The 27,513-nt window shown below is 39.5% G+C and overlaps 1 protein-coding gene across 1 annotated transcript in view; it reads left to right on the top strand.

Annotated features, from left to right (window-relative positions):
- The window catches only part of CPM (carboxypeptidase M), an 84,860-nt gene that overhangs the window by 50,625 nt on the left and 6,722 nt on the right, over positions 1-27,513 (top strand). The window contains exons 4-7 of the mRNA XM_079936624.1: positions 2,324-2,496; positions 3,872-4,056; positions 4,757-4,927; positions 8,460-8,612. Of these exons, the coding sequence (XP_079792750.1) occupies positions 2,324-2,496; positions 3,872-4,056; positions 4,757-4,927; positions 8,460-8,612 (682 nt within the window). The remainder of the gene's footprint in view (positions 1-2,323; positions 2,497-3,871; positions 4,057-4,756; positions 4,928-8,459; positions 8,613-27,513) is intronic.

Genomic DNA, 27,513 nt, shown 5'->3' on the forward strand with positions numbered 1-27,513 from the left:
CCACTTGCCACAACTAGAGAAAGCCCTTGCACAGAAACGAAGACCCAAGACAGCCAAAAAATAAATAAATAAATGTGGGGTTTTTAAAAAGAAAAGAATTTTAAAAAAAGGAAAAACTGAAATTATAATGATTTGAAATATATATATTTTTAAACTTTGGATAATATCCTATGACCCATTCTTGGGAAAAGTGAAGGAATTAGCAGTTTGAAAAGTCTTCTGTCCTCTCCTTTCCTCTCCCCCCGGCACCCACCCTTGCCGTTAGCTATAAACCTTAACTTTTATCTTCTATCCTATACCCACACCACCACAGTTGCTTAATTTAGTTCTATAGCTTAATCACAGCTTCTTACTCTTTGTTTTCATTTTCTTGTGGGTGGATGAATTTAATTGCCAACTCCTGTCTTGAGTTTGGGCGTGCTTGAGAATGTAGGATTCAGATAGTTAAGAGGAAATTCACATTTAGAACCATGCGGGGATTCCAATATATCTCACTTGGTACTTAACCTGGGACTCAGAGGGGCCTCAGGTTTTTCCTGGTACGTCCCTCTAATGGAACCATCCTACAGTCTCCAACCAGCATTTAGAAATCTCACTTCCTTCTCTCTTTCCTTGACCTTTTCTCTTCCCCAACCCCTGTCCAGAAAAGCCCCTTCAACCAACTACACTGTCCACCTTTAAAGCCACCTTTCACAGCTTAAAATTGCCAGCCCCTCCTCCTCTGGTTTCAGGGAAGCCAGTAAGGAGTGTCCAAATGTGCGTGATCTTCCAAAACACTGAATTGGAAACCCAGTGTGTGACTCACTTGACTTTTTTGGTTATCAAGCACCTTTTGTAAGGTTTGTAAGGACCTTTTTCAAGTGACAATTTTGACTGTTAAAACAAGAATCACAGTGGTGGAAGAAGATAGACATGAGTAGGAAAAAAATTGCAGTCAGAATGGAATTTACTTCTACTCTGAATTTTATGGCTACCTATAAATATGTAATTTACATATTTAAAATTTTCTTAGTTCCATTTTAATTATTCTGTGTTCATTAGGGTAACAAATTCATAAAATGTGATCTCTTTGCTTGCCAGCGAGGGGCATAAAGTATGGAATTGCTCATCCTTTGTCCCAACAATGAATTGCTACAGAGCAGTCATAAACGAAAATTCTTTTCCTGCCCACGGCCTTCATTAATGCACCAGAAGCACTGTCCTTATTTAACCACCTGCTGCCCTGATTTCCCATATACTAACTGCTCTACAACATCTGATCACATGTAAGAGGTAAATATTCCTTACCTAGAAGCAGAATCTTTGAACTCAGGATTACAGGGGAAAAGTAATATAGCCTAATCAAATCTTTCTAGAATAAGGTTGAATATGTGAATTCCTTTAAAAAAAAAAAAAAAGTAAATCTCTCCCTTGGGGATTATAAAGCAAGCTCTTTCACAGGCCTTCAGTTTCCCAATCATTGTTGGTACATAAGGTAATTTTAGGTGAATGTGACCATGTTTATTTTCAGTCATGCTTTTATTTTACTATACAATTAGAAACATATCTAGCAAAATGGTAATTATACAAAGTTTCTTATTTTTAATGTAAGTAAAAAGTGAGCCAATTTAAAGAAAATGCAAACTAAATAATAGTATAGATAATATGCAGATATGGCAAAAAATTGTGAGGATGTTGTGCCAAAGAAACATGAGGATGTGGAAATCAGAAATACAGAGGTACAGCAAAAATTGCACAAACGTGCAGGAGGGGAATTTGGAGATAAAAGAACTTGGAAACGGGGGAATATGAAAATCAGACCTATTTAAATTAACCTACTTAAATCATGCATATTACAAATTCAGATTTTTCTCTATTAAAATCTACATATCTACTGCAGTGGTTCTCCACGAATCATCCACCGAGACACGCACCACGGCTCTCCCGTGTGCCAGGCACGCTTGTGGAGACGCACAACTCCCTGCCTGATCTCTAGCTCCCCCTTTCGCCACCACTCCAGGAAGCATTTGGAAGACAGACAAACTGGAAGTAGGATAATAAGAATAACCTTTACTCCACTCTTAATTCATTTTTAGTAAATTATTTACTTATAGGTACTTTTTTTTAAGTTAACTTAAAAAAAACCTTTTACTCACAAAGGTTTTGCAGCACACCAGTGATGGATTGCCACGTGCCAGAGTGTCAGTATACCAGAGAAACGGTGGTCTGACAACTGGTTTTGGTCTCACATATCATGTGTAGTGCTTCTTGTTGGGGAATGTGTGCTTTGGGGACTGTTTTCCTCTCACCTAACAATATCCTCTTCTCTGTTTAACACCTATAGGCTGTAGGGCGGGAATTGCTGCTCCATTTAATTGAATATCTCGTCACCAGCGATGGAAGAGACCCTGAAATCACAAATCTAATTAATAGTACCCGGATACACATCATGCCTTCAATGAACCCAGATGGATTCGAAGCTGTTCTAAAGCCTGACTGTTTTTACAATAAGGGAAGGTAAGCACGGGCTAGTCTATCTTTATTTAAAACAACAAAAGCATAATAAGCCCCCCATCAGATCAGACCCCTTCGCCCTGTAAAGAGAAGTTAGCGAACCATCTCATAACCTGTGTCATGTCGCTGCTGTGCTGGAAACTTTTCAGGGCTGCCCATTGCTTTGACCTTGAGAAGTAAAATACTGAGCAAGGCTGATTTACCCCTGCGCCTGCCTCACTGCTCCGGCTTCATTGCCTGTTCCCCCGCACTCACCCTGCCGCAGCTGCTCAGACCTCCCTTCATCTTCTGCAACCACCAGCTGCCTTTTCACCCCTGGCATTTCCCACCCCTCCCCCCCCCACACCCTGCTTCAACAGCATTTCCTCAAAGCCTCTTTCCCTAACCTATCAGATATTAGAGCCCCAATTATTCTCACAACCTGGCACTTTACCATAATAACACAATCTTTAATGTCTCATTTCTTGTTTAATGTCTACCTGAGGGCAGGAATGTTCATCCCTGTTAAATCCCAGGGCCTAGGGTAGTACCTAGACCCTCAATAAACAGGTTGATTTATTAAGCCAGCACACGAACTAATCACAAAGAAGGGTGAGTCTTGTAGTATTTCTGATTTAAAGTTTATTGTGTTTCAAGCAGCCTCAGGAAGTTTGGAATTTCTCAAATGTCTGATAAACACTGATATTTGTGCAATTAAAATTTTGTTTTTACCAAAGATTAATAAATCACCACTTGATTCCCTCCCACGTTTAAGTTTCTTAGCCTCTTTAAACATGGCCAGTCCACTTTTCAGAAATACGTTTGTATAGAATAGCATGTTCCTGTTGTTTCTGTTACCAATTGCTACGGAACAAACTGCCCCTAAATTGAGGGGCTTAAAACAACCACCTCTTTAGTTACTCTCCACTCTGTAAGTTAGGAATTTGGGCAGGGCAGAGCAGGGATGGCTAATCTCTATGCCATGATGTCAGGGGCTTCAGCTGGGGTCTGGCTGGGACCGTATCTCTAGAGTCTCAGTTCTGGCTGTCACCTGGGTTCCTCATTCTTGCACATTGACCCTTGACGTGGATAGCACTGGGGTCTCAGGGTTCCAAATGGGAGTGTCGAGAGCAAAAGCCCCGAAATGCAAACACTTATCAGACCTCTGCTTACAGCCGAATCACTACTGTCCCATTGGCAAGAACAAGTCACACGGGAGGGGACAACATATTGTGTGAATGCCAGCTGTGATTCACTGGAGGCTGACAAGGCAACCATCCACCACCTCTGTACTCATATTTGGAAAAACACCTGGAGCCCAAAGCAAAGGTCTACACACTGCACGAATCTGTTCCCTCAGACAGCAATAGTAAACCCTAAAAAATTCTTTCTTTTAAAGGGAAAATAGTAACTTCTATGACCTGAATAGAAATTTCCCCGATGCTTTTGAATTTAATACTGTACCAAGGCAGCCTGAAACTGTGGCAGTCATGAAGTGGCTGAATACAGAGACATTTGTCCTTTCTGCAAACCTCCACGGTGGTGCCCTGGTGGCCAGTTACCCATTTGATAATGGTGTTCCAGGTAAGCAAACTTGGGCCCAGCTCTTGCTTTCTAAGTCCAGAGTGAAACTGCAAACTCTCTGCCTCTGAATGGGGATACACTCTTCCTCTCCCCACTTAACTTCTCTGGCAGGGATAGAAAGAGAACCCATTCTCTTGACCCCCAGCTATCCTTCCTACAATTTATAAACAGTAGATGGGCAAGGTGGCTGAACTGATAACAACACGGGATTACTTGACATTTATCAGTGAAACAGTAAAATTGGGATTTAAATTAGCCCACAAAAGGCAACACGGCTAAATAAATAAATAAATAAAACTAATCATGTAAGTAATAGTTCCTGATTCCTCTTAAAACTGTGGGATAAAGTATGTACCAAGGACTTAAAGTATTCGAGTGGCTTCATTTAATCCCTACAGTACCTAAGGAAAGTTTACTGACCTCCAGAAATCAGCAAGGGTGACTAAGAGGGTATTTAACTTTTAAGCTGACTGAGAAGGAGTTTAGACATGGACATGGTTGTTTTGTGTAATATTGCCTTCTGTATGTCCATTAAAAACTAGGAAGAGGAGTAAAGGGAGTATTCGTGGAAGTGGGTAGAGGATCTCACTAGGAAATTAGAGCCTTTGTGTGTGATGTGATGATGTATGTGCTAATATGGTGTGTGTTTCCTCCAACTATAACTTCATCTAAAAGGTCTTGGTCTGTCTTTCATGTACAGCCACTGGAACATTATACTCTCGGAGCTTAACCCCTGATGATGATGTTTTTCAATATCTTGCACGTACCTACGCTTCAAGAAATCCCGACATGAGGAAAAGAAATCCATGTAGAACTAAAATAGAGTTTCCTGGTGGAATTGTAAATGGATACTTTTGGTATCCACTCAAAGGTGAGTTTCTCTTCATTCTGCTATTCTCCTTACTGCCTTCCCCCAGAGGTGCCAGCTGGCCTTCACCCCAGCAGTTGCCAAAAGTTAGGCACAGCGCAGTCCCTTCAGTCATGTCTCTGTCAGCTAATATCACAGAGCAGTGAGGGGAACCGATCATTTGAGAGATGCTCAGACATGTTCCCCACTGCCAAAGCCTCCTAACTTCAGACACTGGTTCAGCCTTTACCTTGGAGCTGGGAACTGTGCCAGGAAAGATGAACAGGACACAGATATTAAGCCCAAGTTTAATAGAGAAGAGCAACATACAAATAAATAATTGTGATGGCATGTAATGTGAATAAAAGTAGAGATTTAGGGCTTCCCTTGGTGGCGCAGTGGTTAAGAATCTGCCAGCCAACGCAGGGGACACGGGTTTGAGCCCTGGTCTGGGAAGATCTCACATCTCAGTTGCACGGAGCAACTAAGCCCGTGCATCACAACTACTGAGCCTGCGCTCTAGAGCCCACGATCCACAACTACTGAGCCTGCGTGCCACAACTACTGAAGCCCACACGCCTAGAGCCCGTGCTCCGCAACAAGGAGAGCCACTGTAATGAGAAGCCTGCCACCGCATCGAAGAGTAGCCCCTGCTCACCGCAACTAGAGAAAGACCGCGCACAGCAAGTAAGACCCAACGCAGCCAAAAAAAAAAAGTAAAATTTTTTAAAAGTAGAGATTTAGAAAAGGTACAGTGTATCACAGGGGTGTAAATCCAAAATACATCAGGGAGTAGTGAAGGCCTTAGAGAATGTAATGCTTATGTCTCATCCAGTGGGGACAGTTGCTACTTAGAACAAGGTAATTATTGCCATGCAGCAGTGGGGGGCAATATTGCCAGATCTTCCAGTTTGTGAAGCAAGCTGGATATTTCCATGAAGTCTCCTGATTTTAAAACCACTTTGCAGGCTAAACGAAAGAGCCCTCTAGTTTTTCTCCCTTGGAACAGGACGGCCAGGCGAGGGAGGGAGTGAGAAGCTGGCCGTGTAGGGAACGTGGTGGAGGGGTGTTCTTGTCAGAAGGAATAATATAAACAGAAGCCCAGGGGTGTCAGAGTCCTAGTCTGGAAATTGACAGAGAATAGGAGGGACCTAGGACAGAAGGGTGAGAGGGGAGACAGTGGGCTGGAACCAGGTTTCCACTGCCTCAGTGGCAAGTGCCCCCTTCCAGACAGGTCAGCTGACCCTACCAACAGCAACCCCCATCCTGCATTTCTGCACGCAGCCTACTTCCTCAGTTGTCACTTTGGATGCACAGGCTATCAAGTAGTCTTGCATAAGCTGGGACTTTTGTGTCTGGGAAGGTCTCTGCCAGCTTTCCAGATAATATAAATAAGCATAGACCACAAGTGAGAGGAACCAGGACCAGCCAGATACCACAACATCCCAAACTTCTCTCCGATGTCCGAGAGACAGCCTCTCCACTCCCGCCACAGGGCTGTAGCCTAGTCCCCGCTCACTACTCTCCATAGGGAGGAGAGGGCCCCCTCCTGCCCAGTGGCAGTGCTGTCCTTCATGTGCATTGTCTGTAACTTTCAAGACAGATCCAGATGTGTGGGAGATTAACTAGGAACCTAATTTTGCTATTGGGAGTTGTTCCCTAGTGTGCCTGTGTCAGCTGTGTATCTCTGTGAGAAAAAAAGAGGGCAGAGCCAGAAACTTTGAGGCGCTTAGAACAGAGCATTCTGGCTCAGCCTGGAGGCTTTTTCGGCCAGGCCTGACTGGCATTATCTGGAGTGGCACACACCCTCCACACTTGGTATTCTCCAGCCAGCATGCTTTGCACACCTGTTTTGCATGCCTATTTTGCCATTTAACTTCTTTCTACCTGAGACACAGCCATCCAGCCAAGGGCTTTTGTTTTGTTTCATTTCTCTCTTCCTTTTTTCCTTCTTCTATTTCCTGGTGAAAATGAGGTCAGAGAGAAATACAAAACTTGTAGGTAAAGGAAAAGAAAGGACAGAGTAATTCTTCCTGGCTAAAATCTGTACGTACATAGGTATTACTCAATGTTGACATAATATTTTGACCATTTTATGAGCATAAATTTTTTTTACTTTGTTACTCCCCAATACCCTGATGAAATTGAGAATACATATTTCACTGGGCAGATACCAAGTATAACTAATTAAAATCTCGCAGAGACTACTTCCTTCCAAGTTACCATATTTCTCCAAATCCAAGATGCCACTGATTGTAAAACATGTCCCACCAAGAAAGAGAAAAGTTGCCAGCCAAACTAATAACCCAATGATGTTATTCAGCCATCAAATTTAAGATACTTCCCAATTCAGAGATTTTAAAATATGAAAAGTTTTGCATCTTAGAAACTATAAAATACGGTTATAACCCTTTGAAAATAGGGTGTTGAGAGGTAAGAACTAGAAAGTGAGTATGGGCAGTGGTAACCCCAGAAGTACCAGGAGCCTGGGTCTTCCCCTGCTCCCTGAGAATCAGCATGGCACCTTCCCTCTCATCCCCAAACGCAGTGCGGTGTGATGGCTGAGAGCATGGGGGCGCTAGGAAGATGGCCTGTGCTCCAGTCTCAGCCATTCACTGGCAAGAATCCCTGGGCACATGACCTACCATTTGTGATTAAGCTTCCTCATCTGTAAAATACGAGTGATAATTACTGTGAGGATTAAATGTGTGGATGGTGAAGCTCTTCAAACAGTACCTAGCAAGAGCAAACACTCAGTAAACACTGGCATTATTATTCCTCCAAATTCATATACTTAGCTTTACAGAATAAATGTGTTTATGAATGGTTTGTAGAAATATTTTAAAAGAAAATATCACTCTAGTTTATATCTGTTTAAAATGTAATTTAGGAAGAAATGTAACTTGAAGAATCCTTTTTTTTTTTTAAATAAATTTATTTATTTTTGGCTGCATTGGGTCTTCATTGCTGTGCGTGGGCTTTCTCTAGTTGTGGCAAGCAGGGGCTACTCTTCGTTGTGCTGTGTGGCCGTCTCATTGCAGTGGCTTCTCTTGTTGTGAAGCACAGGCTCTAGGCACACAGGCTTCAATAGTTGTGGCTCGCAGGCTCTAGAGTGCAGGCTCAGTAGTTGTGGCACACGGGCTTAGTTGCTCTGTGGCACGTGGGATCTTCCCAGACCAGGGATTGAACCTGTGTCCCCTGCATCAGCAGGCGGATTCTTAACCACTGTGCCACCAGGGAAACCCTTGAAGAATCCTTTTTGTAATTGTGATTTTTGAAAAGGACCCTTCCTCTACCCCTCACTTAATTTTGATGCACAGCTAAGCATCAGTCAGCTCTGATTCAGTTACCCATATGGGAGTATTTAGGATTGCTTTGTCATGCCTGGATAATAAAATGTCAAGCTCTAATTGTACTTGCTAATATGTCAAATTCATCTTTTCCTGTTTACGTGTACTTTCATTACCACTGTCTGATTCACCTGTCCCCAAGGTACGTGATACTTGGCTTCACTCCAATTTCAGACCTTAAAAAAATTAAATATGCTTGTGTTTAGGTGGAATGCAAGATTACAACTACATCTGGGCCCAGTGTTTTGAAATTACGTTGGAGCTGTCATGCTGTAAATATCCTCGCAAGGAGAAGCTTCCAAGCTTCTGGAACGAAAACAAAGACTCACTGATTGACTATATAAAACAGGTGCACATAGGTTTGTAAGATTTTCTTATTAATTCCTGTTAACACAAAATATAGCATCTGGCAAACACTCTGGGCTGAGAAAATGCAAGCCCCTATTTATGTTTTCTAGGTATAGCCTCATTTTTAGTACCAGAACAATGGTTCAGAATTCTCTCTGCGTGAACATCTGCAGCCTGTGAGAAGTGCAGCACCTATCGGTTCATGTAAGAGAAAGCATGATGTGTGTTACTTTAATATGAGGGTGTAAAATCCAGGGTACTTCTAATTTTACAAGTTGAATGACCTGGAAATCTGGCAAAAGATCAGGAAAACAGGCTGTTACTCTGTTACATTTATCACCCATTTAGAAAGAAGCCAAGTTTGCTTGTCACTTGCCATATAATATCACAGACCAGAGAACTTTGGACATGCCATTTTGCATTTCTTCTAGAACTGGGGTGGTTATCTAGCACCGTTAGCTTCAACCCCTCCCACCCCTCAACTCTGCCAAATGACCTGGCATTGGGAGTCTTTGCAGCCTGTTTTTTGATGGCTGTCTGGCCTTTATCACAGATGAGCAGACTTAATGTGACAAGAGTGGTCCTTCTCAAACACGTGCAGCAGACTCACCAGGAGGGTTTGTTAAAACGAGATTGCCAGGCCCCATCCCCAGAGTTTCTGATTTAGTGGGTCTGGAATGATTAACATCTTCCCTGGTGATGCTGACGCTGCCCGTCCAGGGACTACTCTTCGAAAACCATTGTACTAGAGCAACACGTTGCTTGTGATGATGATGGAATCCTCGGCAGGGTGTGGAAGGCTCTTCTGCATTGCCCAGGTTAGTTATTTTTCTCCATTGGGAACGGCTTGGGGGAGAAAGGTATCAGGAATTAGGGCGACAGTTATGCTACCACATCAAGCCAAAGTGGAGGATGTGTGTTTGTGCTGAAGAGGTTTGCATCGTGGGCCTGTTGCATAATTGCATAATTCCTGGATTTTCTGCATGCTTCACACCAAAGCTTCCCACCTGCTGAAAAGAGATGGAGACGGTTGAGGCAGGGAAAAGTCAGAAGCAGAGGGGTACAGGGCTGAGTGCAAGGAAAATTAGGAGCTTCCCTTGGCCACACATCCCTACCATGGCTACTCCTTCCCCCTTTCATATTTGACTCCCAACCTCTTCACCCCCATGACACAAGTACGCAAAGGTTATTTTTGAATTGGCAGAGCTGCATCTAACTGGCTGAGACATTTATGGGGTAGGTTGATGGGGGAGATTACGAAATGTCATCTTTCTTTTTCACCAGCATCTTAATAATTTTTATTAAGCTTATTATTGGGTCTTTCTCCTTTTTCATTATGTCACCAGACTTTGTATTCTGGTATGTCTCTACTTGACTTTTCTCATGAGGCACATTTCTACTTTTACTGTATTTCTACCTATATTAACTTTTAGTGTGTACTCTGTCCTTTTCCAAAATTCCTTCTTCAGAAGCATCAGCATGGGAGTGCAACTGAACATGAAATACACTCCATGAACTGCACTGCTATCTTCGGAATTTCAGTCTAGCTGGAAAGGTTATTTGCTGAGCCCTGAATTAAGGTGGGCTCTGAAGTATCCTGCTGAAATAACATTGCCAGTGAAGGAGCTTTGTCAGCTGGGAGTAATAGCATATGCCTTTTCTCACCCCAGCTTGTTCTAAGGCTCCGATGGGGTCATTCTTTCAATTAAATCTCACTGCCAACCTCAATCTAAACTCAGGTCCTTTGGTGCTGTGTTGTCATGCTTAGAGGGTTGACTAGGCTCCTGTTGGGATGAGGGTAAGGCAGACATTAAGTTGAGTGTGAATTCTAGGGATCTGGAATGTCCTGCTTGTTCCCTCTCTGGGGAGAAGCAAAGATGAGCAAGACGTGATATTACCTGCTGCTGTTCTCTCCCTTGAACTCCTCAGAGCAGATCTGAACCCAGAGGTTTGGGGGATGGCCCACAGCATCCAGAAACCTAAGCAACCTGGACCTGAGAGAATCTGGTATGTGTTGAGTTCCAGAAGCCTGTGAGACACAGCTAGGCATCTGTTATCAGATCCAAAGTCAGTGGCAGCTATAATCATTAGGTGGGGACATGGGAGTGAACAGTCTCCCGAGTACCACCGGCTCAGACTCTGCGCTGTGGCCAGTCCTTGCCCAGCACGGGCTTTTCATCCACACAGCTCGATACATCCCCAAGGGAAGGAGAGCTTTACATTTCTGCCCCTCATTTCCAGATGTGGCCACAAAATTTAAGTCTCAGATTTTATTCTCCTTTGCTTATTATCTGAGCTTTTTTCAAAATTTTGCTTTTTGTTCTCCTGATGTCATAGTGCTGGCTGTCTCTGAATCTCTTTGGATCTTCTGGTCTTTTTTCAATTTTCGATTTCAGCATATAGAAATAAATAATCTCTTCTGGTAAAACAATCACTTCTTTCTAAGTGAAAAGTTTGGTGGTGCCTGGACAGAATATTGAAAAGACGTATAGATCAAAGGCAGCTTATATTTGGCAGGTGCTATGGGGTTTTCCTCTAATAGAAATTCTGTATTTAAGAATGGTCTGTGTTTGTTCAGTAACAGAGTGATATTCAGATATTCCCAGCTTGAACAGTTGTCTCTAGGTTTGGCTAAGGGTCATACAGAAATGAATCTTTTAATCTTTAGAGGACATTGAATGAGAGTCAAAACTGGAATATGAAGACTTTTGGCAATCGACCTGAATCCAAATTACTCTTCCTTTTCCCATGTTTGAGGATAGTTAGACTACCAGTCCCTGGAAATCTTTGTTTAGTTTGACACATGATATAGGGGTGTTGTGTGGGTACCTAAGGCCATCCAAAAACACTGTTCATAGACTGTCAAAAATATTCAAATCTGTTCTGTTAAAGTGTAACAACCAATTCCAGCCAAGAAGGAATTTGCAAATTTTTTTTAATTTGAAGTATAGTTGTTTTATAAGTTGTCTTAATTTCTGCTGTACAGCTATAAATATATATAGCTGAATATATATGCATATTCTTTTTCATGTTCTTTTCCATTATGGTTTATCACAGGATATTGAATATAGTTCCCTGTGCTATACAGTAGGACCTTGTTGTTTATCCATTCTATACATAATAGTTTGCGTCTGCTAATCCCAAACCTCCAATCCATCCCTCTCCCACCCCCTCCCCCTTGGCAAACACAGTCTGTTTTCTATGTCTGTGAGTCTGTTTCTGTTTCGTAGATATGTTCATTTGTGGCATATTTTAGATTCTACATATAGTGATATCACATGGTATTTGTCTCTCTCTTTCTGACTTCACTTAATATGATAACCTCAAGGTACATCCACGTTGCTGCAAATGGCATTATTTCATTCTTTTTTTATGGCTGAGTAGTATTCCATTGTATGTATGTACCACATCTTCTTTATCCATTCATCTGTCGATGGACATTTTAGGTTGTTTCCATGTCTTGGCCTTTGTGAACAGTGCTGCTATGAACATAGGGGTGCATGGATCCTTTTGAATTATAGTTTTGTCTGGATATATGCCCCGGAGTGGGATTGCTCGATAATATGGTAATTCTATTTTTAGTTTTTTGAGGGACCTCCATTGTGTTTTCGATAGTGGCTGCACCAACTTACATTCCCACCAACAGTGTAGGAGGGTTCCATTTTCTCCACACCCTCTCCAGCACTTGTTATTTGTGGACTTTTTAATGATGTCCATTCTGACTAGTGTGAGGTAATACCTCATTGTAGTTTTGATTTCCATTTCTCTAATAATTAGCGATGTTGAGTATCTTTTCATGTGCCTGTTGGCCGTCTGTATGTGTTCTTTGGAGAACTGTCTATTTAGGTTGTCTGCCCATTTTTCAATTGGGTTTTTTCTTTTAATTGAATTGTATGAGCTGTTTGTATATTTTGGAGATTAATCCCTTGTCAGTCGCATAGTTTGTAAATATTTTCTCTCAGTCCGTAGGTTGTCTTTTCATTTTGTTTATGGTTTCCTTTGCTGGGCAAAAGCTTATAAATTTGATTAGGTCCTGTTTGTTTATTTTTGTTTTTATTTCTATTGCCTTGGGAGACCTATGAATACATCGCTTCAATTTATGTCAGAGAATGTTTTGCCTATGTTCTCTTCTAGGAGTTTTATGGTGTCGTGTCTTATATTTAAGTCTTTAAGCCATTTTGAGTTTATTTTTGTGTATGGTGTAACAGTGTATTCTAACTTCATTGGTTTATGTGCAGCAGTCCAGCTTTCCCAATACCACTTGCTGAAGGGACTGTCTTTTGTCCATTGTATATTCTTGCCTCCTTTGTCAAAGATTAATTGACCATAGGTGTGTGGGTTTATTTCTGGGCTCTCTATTCTCGTCCGTTGATCCATATGTCTGTTTTTGTGCCAGTACCATGCTGTTTTGATTACTGTTTGCTAAATTTTTTTTAAGGTACCATGACATTTTTTTCTTGGTGTCTTCTGCCTTAGCATCCTGAATCTTTGGTGTAAAGTCAATTTCAAAGATAGCTTAATTTTTTATGAGTTTGGGTTGGTTTTGTTTGATTTTGTTGGTTTTGAAGATGACAATGAAAAATAGAAAAGATGCCAACACACATACTGCCATTACTACAAGCTATCTTGCTCAAATGCACAGACTTTCAAAGTGGCAGGAAGACTATAAGCTAGTTCAGAGACCTAAGAAAGGAAGAAATAAGCATAGCTTCCTCCTTCACATATTCTTGCTCTTGCGGAACAAAGATGAACTGAGACCCCAGCAACTTATCCAGTATTTGTGTCAACTTCAAACTTATATAGTTAGTCTTTCTTTTCCTTGTATCATTTTTCTTATCCAAATAAGAAGAAAGAGAAGGATTAAGAAAGGATTAATATTCGTTGAGCCTCCTGTTCTGTTACTTGTGTTTGATCTTCACAACAATCCTGGAAGGTATACATATTATCCCCATATTATAGGTGATGAAATTGAGGCTAGGGAATGTTTAGTGACTTGGGAGCTGTGATTCTAATGTGTTGCTGCAAATGGCATTATTTCATTCTTTTTTAATGGCTGAGTAATATTCCATTGTATATATGTACCACATCTTCTTTATCTATTCCTCTGCTGATGGACATTTAGGTTGCTTCCACATGTTGGCTATTGTTCAACAGTGCTGCAGTGAACATTGGGGTGCATGTGTCTTTTTGAATTATGGCCTTCTCTGGGTATATGCCCAGGAGTGGGATTGTTGGATCATATGGTAGTTCTATTTTTAGTTTTTTAAGGAACCTCCATACTGTTTTCCATAGTGGCTGCACCAATTTACATTCCCACCAACAGTGTAGGAGGGTTCCCTTCTCTCCATACCCTCTCCAGCACTTGTTTGTAGACTTCTTGATGATGGCCATTCTGACTGGTGTGAGGTGATACCTTATTGTAGCTTTGATTTGCATTTCTCTAATTTTTAGTGACACTGCGCATCTTTTCATGTGCCTCTTGTCCATCTGTATGTCTTTTTGGAGAAATGTCTATTTAGGTCTTCTGCCCATTTTTTGACTGGGTTGTTTTTTTGATATTGAGCCCATGAGCTGTTTGTAAATTTTGGAGATTAACTCCTTGTCAGTCGCATTGTTTGCAAATATTTTCTCCCATTCTGTGGGTCGTCTTTGTTTTGTTTATGGTTTCCGTTGCTGTGCAAAGCCTTCTGAGTTACATTAGGTCCCATTTGTTTATTTTTGTTTTTATTTCCATTACTCTAGGAGACGTATGCAAAAAGATATTGCTGCAATTTATGCCAAAGAATGTTCTGCCTGTTTTCCTCTAAGAGTGTTCTAGTATCCGATCTTACATTTAGGTCCATAATCCATTTTGAGTTAATTTTTATGTATGGAGTTAAAGAATGTTCTAATTTCATTTTTTTACATGTAGCTGTCCAGTTTTCCCAGCACCATTTACTGAAGAGACTGTCTTTTCTCCATTGTATAGTCTTGACTCCTTTGTTGTAGATTGTGACCATAGGTGTGTGGGTTTATTTCTGGGCTTTCTATCCTATTCCATTGATCTATTTTTCTGTTTTTGTTCCAGTACCATACTGTTCTGATGACTGTAGCTTTGTAGTATAGTCTGAAGTCAGGGAGCCTGATTCCTCCATCTCCATTTTTCTTTCTGAAGATTGCTTTGGCTATTCAAGGTCTTTTGTGTCTGCATACAAATTTTAAGATTTTTTGTTCTAATTCTATGGAAAATGCCATTGGTAATTTGATAGGGATTGCATTTGTAGATTGCCTTGGGCAGTATAGTCATTTTGACAATATGATAATATTTTGACAATTTTGACATTTTGACAATTTTGACAATATTTCTTCCAATCCAAGAACACGGTATATCTTTCCATCTGTTTGTGTCATCTTCAATTTCTTTCATCAGCATCTTATAGTTTTCTGAATACAGATCTTTTGCCTCCTTAGGTAGGTTTATTCCTAGGTATTTTACTCTTTTTGATGTGATGGTAAATGGGATTGTTTCTTTAATTTCTCTTTCTGATCTTTCATTGCTAGTGTATACAGATGCAACAGACTTCTGTATTTATTTTGTATCCTGCAACTTTACCAAATTCATTGATGAGCTCTAGTAGTTTTCTGGTAGCATCTTTAGGATTTTCTATGTATAGTATCATGTCGTCTGCAAACAGTGACAGTTTTACTTCTTCTTTCTCAGTTTGGATTCCTTTTACTTCTTTTTCTTCTCTGCCATGGCTAGGACTTCCAACACTATGTTGAATAAAAGTGGCAAAAGTGGACATCCTCGTCTTGTTCCTGATCTTACAGGAAATGCTTTCAGCTTTTCACCGTTGAGTATGATGTTAGCTGTAGGCTTGTTATATATGGCCCTTATTATGTTGAGGTAGATTCCCTCTATGCACACTTTTGGAAGAGTTTTTATCATAAATGGATGTTGAATTTTGTCAAAAGCTTTCTCTACATCTATTGAGATGATCATATGGTTTTTATTCTTCGATTTGTTGACATGGTGTATCACTGATTGATTTGTAGATACTGAAAAATCCTTGTATCCCTGGGATGAATCCCACTTGATCATGGTTTATGATCCTTTTCATGTACTGACAGATTCAGTTTTCTAGTATTTTGTTGAGGATTTCTGCATCCGTGTTCATCCGTGATATTGGCCTGTAATTTTCTTTTTTGTGGTATCTTTATCTGGTTTTGGTATCAGGGTGATTGTGGCCTCATAGAATGAGTCGGGAAGTGTTCCTTCCTCTGCAATTTTTTGGAAGACTTTGAGAAGGACTGGTGTTAGCTCTTGTCTAATTGTTGGATAGAATTCACCTGTGGAGCCGTCTGGTCCTGGACTTTTGTTTGTTGGGAGTTTTTTTTTTTTTTTTTTTTTGCAGTACGCGGGCCTCTCACTGTCGTGGCCCCTCCCGTTGCGGAGCACAGGCTCCAGACGCACAGGCTCAGCGGCCATGGCTCACGGGCCCAGCCCCTCTGCGGCATGCGGGATCCTCCCAGACCGGGACACGATCCCGCGTCCCCTGCATCGGCAGCCAGACTCCCAACCGCTGTGCCACCAGGGAAGCCCCTGTTGGGGGTTTTTTAATCACAGTTTTAATTTCAGTACTTGTGATTGGTCTGTTCATATTTTCTAATTCTTCCTGGTTCAGTCTTGGAAGGTTATATCTTTCTAAGAATTTGTCCATTTCTTCTAGGTTATCCATTTTATTGGCATATGGTTGCTTGTAGTAGTCTCTTATGATCCTTTGTATTTCTGTGGTGTCCATTGTAATGTTTTTCATTTCTAATTGTATTGATTTGAGCCCTCTCTCTGTTTTGCTTGATGAGTCTGGCTAAAGGTTTGTCAATTTTGTTTATCTTTTCAAAGAACCAGTTTTTAGTTTCATTGATATTTTCTATTGTTTTCTTTGTCTCTATTTCATTTATTTCTGCTCTGATCTTTATGATTTCTTTCCTTCTAAGTTTGGATTTTGTTTGTTCTTCTTTCTCTGTTTGCTTCAGGTGTAAGGTTAGGTTATTTGAGATTTTTCTTGTTTCCTAAGATTGTATTGCTATAAAATTCCCTCTTAAAACTGCTTTTGCTGTGTCGTGTAGGTTTTGGATTGTCATATTTTCATTTTCATTTGTCTCTAGTTATTTTTTTACTTCCTTGGATTTCTTCAATGCCCCATTGGTTGTTTAGTAGCATTTGTTTAGCCCCCACATGTTTTTTTTTTAAAGGATTATATCATATAGACTATATTTTCTGTTCAAAATGCAGTTAAACTAGAAATCAATAACAAATATGCAATATATATTTGGAAATTATGAAACATAATTCTGAGTAACTCATAATTCAAAGAAGAAGAAATAATGGAAATTAGAAAATATTTAAATCTTAATGATAATGAAAAATACTGCCTATCCAAATTTGTGGGATTGAGTTAAAACAATGTGTAGAGGGAAATTTATAGCATTTAAATGCTTATGTCAGGGTAGAAGGGCTGGTGATTAATGAATATATTATAATAGTCTCTACTGTTGCAAGATGAATTACACCAAAAGCTAATGGTGTAGAACAACAATAAATATCTATCTTCTCTCATAGTTTTTGTGGGTCAGGATTTCAAAAGCATGGCTACATGGTTCTGGCTTGAGGTGTCTCGTGAGGTTGCAGTCACATCATCTGAAGGCTTGAATAAAAGAGAAGCATCCACTTCCAAGGTTGTTAGCTGGCAAGCTGGTGCTGGCTGTTGGCAGGGAGGCCTCAGTTTCTCTCCACCTGGCCCTTCACAGAGGGCTGCTTATATGTTCTCATTAGATGGTGGCTAGGTTCTCCCAAGTGGGTGATCCGAAAGAGGAAAAGCCAGGCAGAAGCTATTCTTTTTGTGACCTATTCTTGGAAGCCACATACCATCATTTTTGCCACATTCTATTTGTGAGAAGTGAGTCACTAAGTCTTGTTCACAAGAGGAGGAAAATCAGGTCCCATTTTTTTTTTAAGGAAAGGGTGTCAAAGCATTTTAAAACAATCACAATGAGCTGAGCATCTATTCATTGTAGAGGTGAGAAAAAAACTCTAGCAAAATAAGCCCAAGGAAACAGAAAAAAGGTAATTTTAAATGACAACGTCAGAAATTAACAAAATAGAAAACATATACACAATAATCTGTAAAGTCCAAATTTGGTTTTTTGAAAAAGCTGACAAAATTGACAAAATTCTAGTGAGAATGAAGAAAAAAAGAGAGGAGGTACAAATAAACAACATGAGAAATAAGGAACAAGTACAGATGCTACAGAGAATAACGGGGGCACTGTGAGTATATTCTTTAAAAACAAGAGGATATTATACATAACTTTATGCCACTAATTTTTTAAAATCATAAACAAAATTGATACATTTCTAGAAAACTGTAACCTACTAAAACAGACTTAAGAAACAGAAAAACTGAATAATCCTATAACAATTTAAAAATCTGTCAGTAGTTTAAAATCCTCCCTCAAAAAAGAAGGTCTTACAGGCAGGCTCTACCAAGTGGAAAAATACACTAGTAATTCCAGTCTTAAACAAACTATTCCAGATTACATAAAAGGGAAAAGAAGAGGTAGGAACACTCTGTAACTCCTTTTCTGAAGCAAGAATAACCTTGATAGCAAAATCTAAACATGTCATTGCAAAATAGGAAAATTACAGGTCAAATACACGATGTGAACATTCCTTAAGACGTTAGCAAATCAAATCAAAAGTAAATTTCTATAAACGAGCAGCAAACAGAAAGTGTTCACAGCAGCACCGCTAATAATAAATAATGGAAACAACCCAAATGCCTATCAACAGTAAAATAGATACTAGAAATTATAGCATATTAACATAATGGAATGTATTCAGCAATGAAAACCAATGAAATACAGCTACAAGCAGTAACACGGGTGAATCACTGGAATATAATATTGAAAAAAAGAAGCCATGAAAGAAGATGTAATAAAATTCCATAGGATTAAGTCTAAAACCATGCAAAATGATTAAACACATATGATAAAACTACAAAATCCAGGATGGTGCTCTCTCAAAGGGAAAAGAAGTTAATAGGATCAGGGAGAGGCACATAAGAAATAACAGAGGTAACAGTAATGTTCTTTATATCTTCTGTAAGCTTCATAAGCTTTCTTTTATAGCTACTCAATATTTAATTTAAAAGCCTCAGAACAACTAACAGAATGAACAATAGCTCCTGGTATGGTCTCTTCCATCTCATATGCTCTAAATTTCTTTACAGCATAGGAAGGAGTACTGCAGCTCACATTCTATAACAATAGGTGAGAATTTTCTCCAAGCTCTCCTGAATGTTGATTTTTAAAAGAAATTTGGAATATATGCCAAATAGAACTTTCATAATTTTGATTATCTAGCCACATATTAAAACAACCATACCATTTGCTCTGTCATTTTAATAAGTATGTTTCTGTCTTAACCATATTCCAGCTACAAGTAAAAAAACTGGAAAGCTATTCAAGCTTTCAGTCATAATAATGTCAAAAACTGTTCTGTGGTTTTTGAATTTACCCACTCCAAATAGAACAGACAAAAAATTTTTGTTTGAATTCACTTTAACTCTCTGGTTGTTTAATCTTTTCTATTATTGTTGCAATTTGTCACCCTTAACTACAATAATACACGATTTTTAGACCTTCATACCAAAATAACTACTTGGTTCCTTGAAAATGGAGGGGGAAGGTGGGCAGGAATCCGTGGTTTCACTGAAACTATAGCATGTGTTTGACAGGCCAAAAGAAATATTCAGGAGTAGTTCCATGGCAACATAGCTTTAGACAACAAATGAACCAAAGACTCTATATGTACTGGTGGTGATAAATGCTAAATGGCTGAGAGGAGTTCTATTTTTTCTGGTCTCTGATGGAGACCTGTTCTTTCAGGTCCAACTCTTAGACTGTTTGAGAGCTTCAAGTAATTTAAGTAAATCCAAAAGTGTAGACAATATGAATAAAACATGTTTAAACCTATTATTTCAGCTTTGTTGAGGTACAATTGACATAAAATTACAAGACGTTTAAAATGTACATTGTGGTGATTTGATGTATGTGTACATTGTGAAAGGATTCCACCCATCTCATTAATTAACACATCCATCACCTCACGTATTTATCCTTTTTGGGGGGAGGTAAGAGCATTTAAGTTCTACTCTTTCAGCAAATTTCAATTATATAACACACTGTTATCACTACAGTCACCATGTTTTTCGTTAGATCCTCAGACCTTATTCATCTTATAACCGAAACTTTGTACCCTATGACCAAGCTCTCTTTATTTCGCCACATCGCGCCCTGCTTTGCTTCTAGCCTTTGGCTTTTTTTTAAGATTTCACGTATAAGTGATTCTATGCAGTATTTGTCTTCCTCTGCCTGGCTTATTTGAGATTAATTACATTTAAAAAGTATTCCAACCCATGTCCTCAAAAGCTGTATAATCTTCCTTTACAAACCAGAGTTTTTATTTAAATTGTAAAAAAAAAATACGTTTTGCATTTTTTTCTTATTATTCATCAATTTTATACACATCAGTGTATACATGTCAATCCCAATCGCCCATTTCATCACACCACCACCACCACCACCCCACCTCTTACCCCCCTTGGTGTCCATACGTTTCTTCTCTACATCTCTGTCTCAATTTCTGCCCTGCAAACTGGTTCATCTGTACCATTTTTCTAGGTTCCACATATATCTGTTAATATACAATATTTGTTTTTCTCTTTCTGGCTTACTTCACTCTGTATGATAGTCTCTAGATCCATCCACATCTCAACAAATGACCAATTTTGTTCCTTTTTATGGCTGAGTAATATTCCACTGTATATATGTACCACATCTTCTTTATCCATTCATCTGTCAATGGGCATTTAGGTTGCTTCCATGACCTGGCTATTGTAAATAGTGCTGCAGTGGACATTGGGGTGCATGTGTCTTTTTGAATTATGGTTTTCTCTGGGTATATGCCCAGTAGTGGAATTGCTGGATCATATGGTAATTCTATTTTTAGTTTTTTAAGGAACCTCCATACTGTTCTCCATAGTGGCTGTATCAATTTACATTCCCACCAATAGTGCAAGAGGGTTCCCTTTCCTCCACACCCTCTCCAGCATTTGTTGTTTGTAGGTTTTCTGATGATGCCCATTCTAACTGGTGTGAGGTGATACCTCATTGTAGTTTTGATTTGCATTTCTCTAATAATTAGTGATGTTGAGCAGCTTCATGTGCTTTTTGGCCATCTGTATGTCTTCTTTGGAGAAATGTCTATTTAGGTCTTCTGCCCATTTTTGGATTGGGTTGTTTGTTTTTTTAATATTGAGCTGCATGAGATGCTTGTAAATTTTGGAGATTAATCCTTTGTCAGTTGCTTCATTTGCAAATATTTTCTCCCATATTGAGAGTTGTTTTTTCGTCTTGTTTCTGGTTTCCTTTGCTATGCAAAAGCTTTGATGTTTCATTAGGTTCCATTTGTTTATTTTTGTTTTTATTTCCATTACTCTAGGAGATGGATCAAAAAAGATCTTGCTGTGATTTATGTCAAAGAGTATTCTTCCTATGTTTTCCTCTAAGAGTTTTATAGTGTCCAGTCTTACATTTAGGTCTCTAATCCATTTTGAGTTTATTTTTGTGTGTGGTGTTAGGGAGTGTTCTAATTTCATTCTTTTACATGTAGCTGTCCAGTTTTCCCAGCACCACTTATTTAAGTGACTCTCTTTTCTCCATTGTATATCCTTGCCTCCTTTGTCATACATTAGTTGACCATAAGTGTGTGGCTTTATCTCTGGGCTTTCTATCTTGTTCCATTGATCTATGTTTCTATTTATGTGCCAGTACCATATTGTCTTGATTACTGTACCTTTGTAGTATAGTCTGAACTCAGGAAGTCTGATTCCTTCAGCTTTGCTTTTTTCCCTCAAGACTGCTTTGGCTATTTGGGGTCCTTTGTGTCTCCATACAAATTTTAAGATTTTTTGTTGTAGTTCTGTAAAAACTGCCATTGGTAATTTGATAGGGATTGCATTGAATCTGTAGATTGCTTTGGGTAGTATAGTCATTTTCACAATGTTGATTCTTCCAATCCAAGAACATGGTATATCTCTCCATTTGTTGGTATCATCTTTAATTTCTTTCATCATTGTCTTATAGTTTTCTGCATACAGGTCTTTTGTCTCCCTAGGTAGTTTTATTCCTAGATATTTTATTCTTTTTGTTGCAATGGTGAATGGGATTGTTTCCTTAATTTCTCTTTCTGATCTTTCATTGTTAGCGTATAGGAATGCAAGAGATTTCTGTGCATTAATTTTGTATCCTGCAACTTTACCAAATTCATTGATTAGCTCTAGTAGTTTTCTGGTGGCATCTTTAGGATTCTCTATGTATACAATCATGTCATCTGCAAACAGTGACAGTTTTACTTCTTCTTTTCCAATTTGGATTCCTTTTATTTCTTTTTCTTCCTTGATTGCCATGGCTAGGAATTCCAAAACTATGTTGAATAATAGTGGTGAGAGCGGACATCCTTGTCTTGTACCTGATCTTAGAGGAAATGCTTTCAGTTTTTCACAATTGATAGGTATGTTTGCTGCAGGTTTGTCATATATGGCCTTTATTATGTTGAGGTAGGTTCACTCTATGCCCACTTTCTGGAGAGTTTTTATCATAAATGGGTGTTGAATTTTGTCAAAAGCTTTTTCTGCATCTATCGAGATGATCATATGATTTTTATTATTCAATTCGTTAATATGTCATTGATTGAATTGCATATACTGAAGAATCCTTGCATCCCTGAGATAAATCCCACTTGATCTTGGTGTATGATCCTTTTAATGTGCTGTTTGATTCTGCTTGCTAGTAATGTGTTGAGGATTTTTGCATCTATATTCATCAGTCATATTGGTTTGTAAGTTTCTTGTTTTGTGGTATCTTTATCTGGTTTTGGTATCAGGGTGATGGTGGCCTCATAGAATAAGTTGGGAAGTGTTCCTTCCTCTGCAATTTTTTGGAAGACTTTGAGAAGGATTGGTGTTCGCTCTTGTCTAATTGGATAGAAATCACCTGTGAAGCCATCTGGTCCTGGACTTTGGTTTTTTGGAAGATTTTTAATCACAGTTTCAATTTCATTACTTGAGATTGATCTGTTCATATTTTCTGTTTCTTCCCAGTTCAGTCTTAGAGGTTATACCTTTCTAAAAATTTGTCCATTTGTTCCAGGTTGTCCATTTTATTGGCATAGAGTTGCTTGTAGTAAACTCTTAGGATGCTTTGTATTTCTGCGGTGTCTGTTGTAACTTCTCCTTTTTCATTTCTAATTTTATTTATTTGAGTCCTCTCCCTCTTTTTCTTGATGAGTGTGGATAATGGTTTATCAATTTTGTTTATCTTCTCAAAGAACCAGCTTTTAGTTTTATTGATCTTTGCTATTGTTTTCTTTGTTTCTATGTCAGCTCTGATCTTTATGATTTCTTTCCTTCTGCTAACTTTGGGTTTTGTTTGTTCTTTTTTCTCTAGTTCCTTTAGGTGTAAGGTTGGATTGTTTATTTGAGATTTTTCTTGTAGCTTGAGGTAGGCTTGTATAGCTATAAACTTCCCTCTTAAAACTGCTTTTGCTGCATCCCATAGGTTTTGGATTGTCGTGTTTTCATTGTCATTTGTCTCTAGGTATTTTTTGATTTCTTCTTTGATTTCTTCAGTGATTGCTTGGTTATTTAGTAACGTATTGTTTAGCCTCCATGTGTTGGTGTTTTTTACGTTTTCTTCCGTGTAATGCATTTCTAATCTCATAGTGTTGTGGTCAGAAAAGATGCTAGATATGATTTCAGTTTTCTTAAATTTACTGAGGCTTGATTTGTGACCCAAGATGTGATCTATCCTGGAGAATGTTCCATGCGCACTTGAGAAGAAAGTGAAATCTGGTTTTGGATGGAATGTCCTATAAATATCAATTAAATCTATATGGTCTATTGTGTCATTTAAACCTTGTGTTTCCTTATATATTTTCATTTTGGATGATCTGTCCATTGGTGTAAGTGAGGTGTTAAAGTCCCCCACTATTACTGTGTTACTGTCGATTTCCTCTTTTATAGCTGTTAGCAGTTGCCTTATGTATTAAGGTGCTCCTATGTTGGGTGCATATATATTTATAATTGTTGTATTTTTTTCCTGGATTGATCCCTTGATCATTATGTAGTGTCCTTCCTTGTCTCTTGTAACATTCTTTGTTTTAAAGTCTATTTTATCTGATATGAGTATTGCTACTCCAGCTTTCTTTTGATTTCCATTTGCATGGAATATCTTTTTCCATCCCCTCACTTTCAGTCTGTATGTGTCCCTAGGTCTGAAGTGGGTCTCTTGTAGACAGCATATAGATGGGTCTTGTTTTTGTATCCATTCAGTAAGCCTGTGTCTTTTGGTTGGAGCACCTAATCCATTTATGTTTAAAGTAATTATCGATACATATGTTCCTATGACCATTTACTTAATTGTTTTGGGTTTGTTTTGTACATTCTTTTCTTCTCTTGTGTTTCCCACTTAGAGAAGTTCCTTTAGCATTTGTTTTAGAGCTGGTTTGGTGGGGCTGAATTCTCTTAGCTTTTGCTTGTCTCTAAAGCTTTTGGTTTCTCCATCGAATCTGAATGAGATCCTTGCCAGGTAGAGTAATCTTGATTGTAGGTTCTTCCCTTTCATCACTTTAAGTCTATCATGCCACTCCCTTCTGACTTGTAGAGTTTCTGCTGAGAAATCAGCTGTTAACCTCATGGGAGTTCCCTTCTATGTTATTTGTCATTTTTCCCTTGCTGCTTTCAATAGGTTTTGTCTTTAATTTTTGTCAATTTGATTACTATGTGTCTCAGCATGTTTCTCCTTGGGTTTATCCTGTTTGGGACTCTCTGCACTTCCTGGACTTGGGTGGCTTTTTCCTTTCCCATGTTAGGGAAGTTTTCGACTATAATCTCTTGAAATATTTTCTCTGGTCCTTTCTTTCTTCTCCTTCTGGGACCCCTATAATGCGAATGTTGTTGCGTTTAATGTTGTCCCAGACGTCTCTTAGGCTGTCTTCATTTCTTTTCATCCTTTTTTCTTTATTCTGTTCTGCAGCAGTGAATTCCACCATTCTGTCTTCCAGGTCACTTATCCGTTCTCCGCCTCAGTTATTCTACTATTGATTCCTTCTAGTGTAGTTTTCATTTCAGTTATTGTATTGTTCATCTCTGTTCTTTAATTCTTCTAGGTTTTTGTTAAACATTTCTTGCATCTTCTTGATCTTTGCCTCCAGTCATTTTCCGAGGTCTTGGATCATCTTCACTATCATTATTGTGAATTATTCTTCTGGAAGGTTGCCTATCTCCACTTTATTTAGTTGTTTTTCTGGGGTTTTATCTTTTTCCTTTATCTGGTACATAGCCCTTTGCCTTTTCATCTTGTCTTTCTGTGAATGTGGTTTTTGTTCCACAGGCTGCAGGACTGTAGTTCTTCTTGCTTCTGCTGTCTGCCCTCTGGTGGATGAGGCTTTCTAAGAGGCTTGTGCAAGTTTCCTGATGGGCGGGTCTGGTGGTGGGTAAAGCTGACTGTTGCTCTGGTGGGCAGAGCTCAGTAAAACTTTAATCCTCTTGATTGCTGATGGGTGGGGCTGGGTTCCCTCCCTGTTGGTTGTTTGGCCTGAGGTAACCCAACACTGGAGACTACCTGGGCTCTTTGGTGGGGCTAATGGCAGACTCTGGGAGGGCTCACGCCAAGTAGTACTTCCCAGAACTTCTACTGCCAGTGTCCTTGTCCCCACGGTGAGACACAGCCACCCCCGCCTCTGCAGGAGACCCTCCAACAGTAGCAGGTAGGTCTGGTTCAGTCTCCCCTGGGGTCACTGCTCCTTCCCCTGGGTCCCGATGCACACACTACTTTGTGCCCTCCAAGAGTGGAGTCTCTGTTTCCCCCAGTCCTGTCGAAGTCCTGCAATCAAATCCCGCTAGCCTTCAAAGTCTGATTCTCTAGGAATTCCTCCTCCCGTTGCTGGACCCACAGGTTGGGAAGCCTGACGTGGGGCGCAGAACCTTCACTCCAGTGGGTGGACTTCTATGGTATAAGTGTTCTCCAGTTTGTGAGTCACCCACTCAGCAGTTATGGAATTTGATTTTACTGTGATTGTGCCCCTCATACCATCTCATTGTGGCTTCCCCTTTGTCTTTGGATGTGGGGTATCTTTTTTGGTGAGTTCCAGTGTCTTCCTGTCGATGATAGTCCAGCAGCTAGTTGTGATTCTGGTGTTCTCACAAGAGAGTGAGAGCAAGTCCTTCTACTCCATCTTGGTTCAGGCTATATATCCCCCATGTTTTTTAGTTTTATTTTCTTGTAGTTGATTTCTAATCTCATATGTTGTGGTTGGAAAAGATACTTGATATGATTTCAGTTTTCTCAAATTTACCAATTTATGCTTTGTGGCCCAGCATGTGATCAATCCTGGAGAATGTTCCTTGTGCACTTGAGAGGAATGTGTATTTTGCTGCTTTTGGATGGAATGCTCTATAAACATCAATTAAGTCCATCTGGTCTAATGTGTCATTTAAGGCCTGTGTTTCCTTATTGATTTTCTGTCTGGATGATCTGTCTATTGATGAAAGTGGGGTGTTAAAGTCCCCTACTATTACTGTGTTACTGTCAATTTCTCCTTCTGTGGCTTTTAGTATTTGGCTTAAATATTGAGGTGCTCCTATGTTGGGTGCATATATATTTACAATTGTCATATCTTCTTCTTGGACTGCTCCCTTGATCATTATGTAGTGTCCTTCTTTGTCTCTTGTAATAGTCTTTATTTTAAAGTCTATTTTGTCTGCTATGAGTATTGCTACTCCAGCTTTCTTTTGATTTCCATTTGCATGGAATGCCTTTTTACATCCCCTCACTTTCAGTCTAAATGTGTCCCTAGATCTGAAGTGCTCTTGTAGACAGCATATATACAGGTTTTTGTATCCATTCAGCTAGTCTATGTCTTTTGGTTGGAGCATTTAATCTGTTTATGTTTAAGGTAATTATTGATATGTATGTTCTTATTGCCATTTTGTTAATTGTTCTGGATTTGTAGGTCTTTTTTCTTCCCTTCCTCTTTTGTTCTCTTGTGATTTGATGACTAACTTTAGCATTGTGTTTGAATGCCTTTTCCTTTTTTGTGTGTGTCTCTGTTGTGCATTTTCGGTTTGTGGTTACCATGAGGTTTTGCTATAGCAGTCTATACATAAACAAGATTGTTTTGTTTGCGGTACACGGGCCTCTCACTGTTCTGGTCTCTCCCGTTGCGGAGCACAGGCTGCAGATGCGCAGGCTCAGTGGCCATGGCTCACGGGCCCAGGCGCTCCGTGGCATGTGGGATCTTCCCGGACCGGGGCAAGAACCTGTGTCCCCTGCATCGGCAGGCAGACTCTCAACCACTGCGCCACCAGGGAAGCCCAAACAAGATTGTTTTAAGTTGCCAGTTTTTTAATTTCAAATGCATTTCCTGTATCCTGCATCTTTGCTCTCTTCTTCTCACAGTTGCTGGGTTTGATATCATATTTGTGTGCCTATGATTCCCTACCTTTACTGTATGTTTGCCTTTACCAGTGAGTTTTTCCATTTGTAATTTTCTTGTTTCTAGTTGTGGCCTTTTCTTTTGCCCATAGAGAAGTTCCTTTAGTATTTGTTGCAAAGCTGGTCTGTTGGTGCTGAATTCTTTTAGCTTTTGCTTGTCTGTAAAGCTTTTGATTTCTCCATTGAATCTGAATGAAAGCCTTGCTGGGTATTCTTGGTTGTAGGTTATTCCCTTTCATCACATTAAATATATCGTGCCACTCCCTTCTGGCCTGCAGAGTTTCTGCTGAGAAATCAGCTGATAACCTTATGGGA

Source organism: Stenella coeruleoalba (assembly GCF_951394435.1).
Source record: "Stenella coeruleoalba genome assembly, chromosome: 11".
NCBI lineage: Eukaryota > Metazoa > Chordata > Mammalia > Artiodactyla > Delphinidae > Stenella > Stenella coeruleoalba.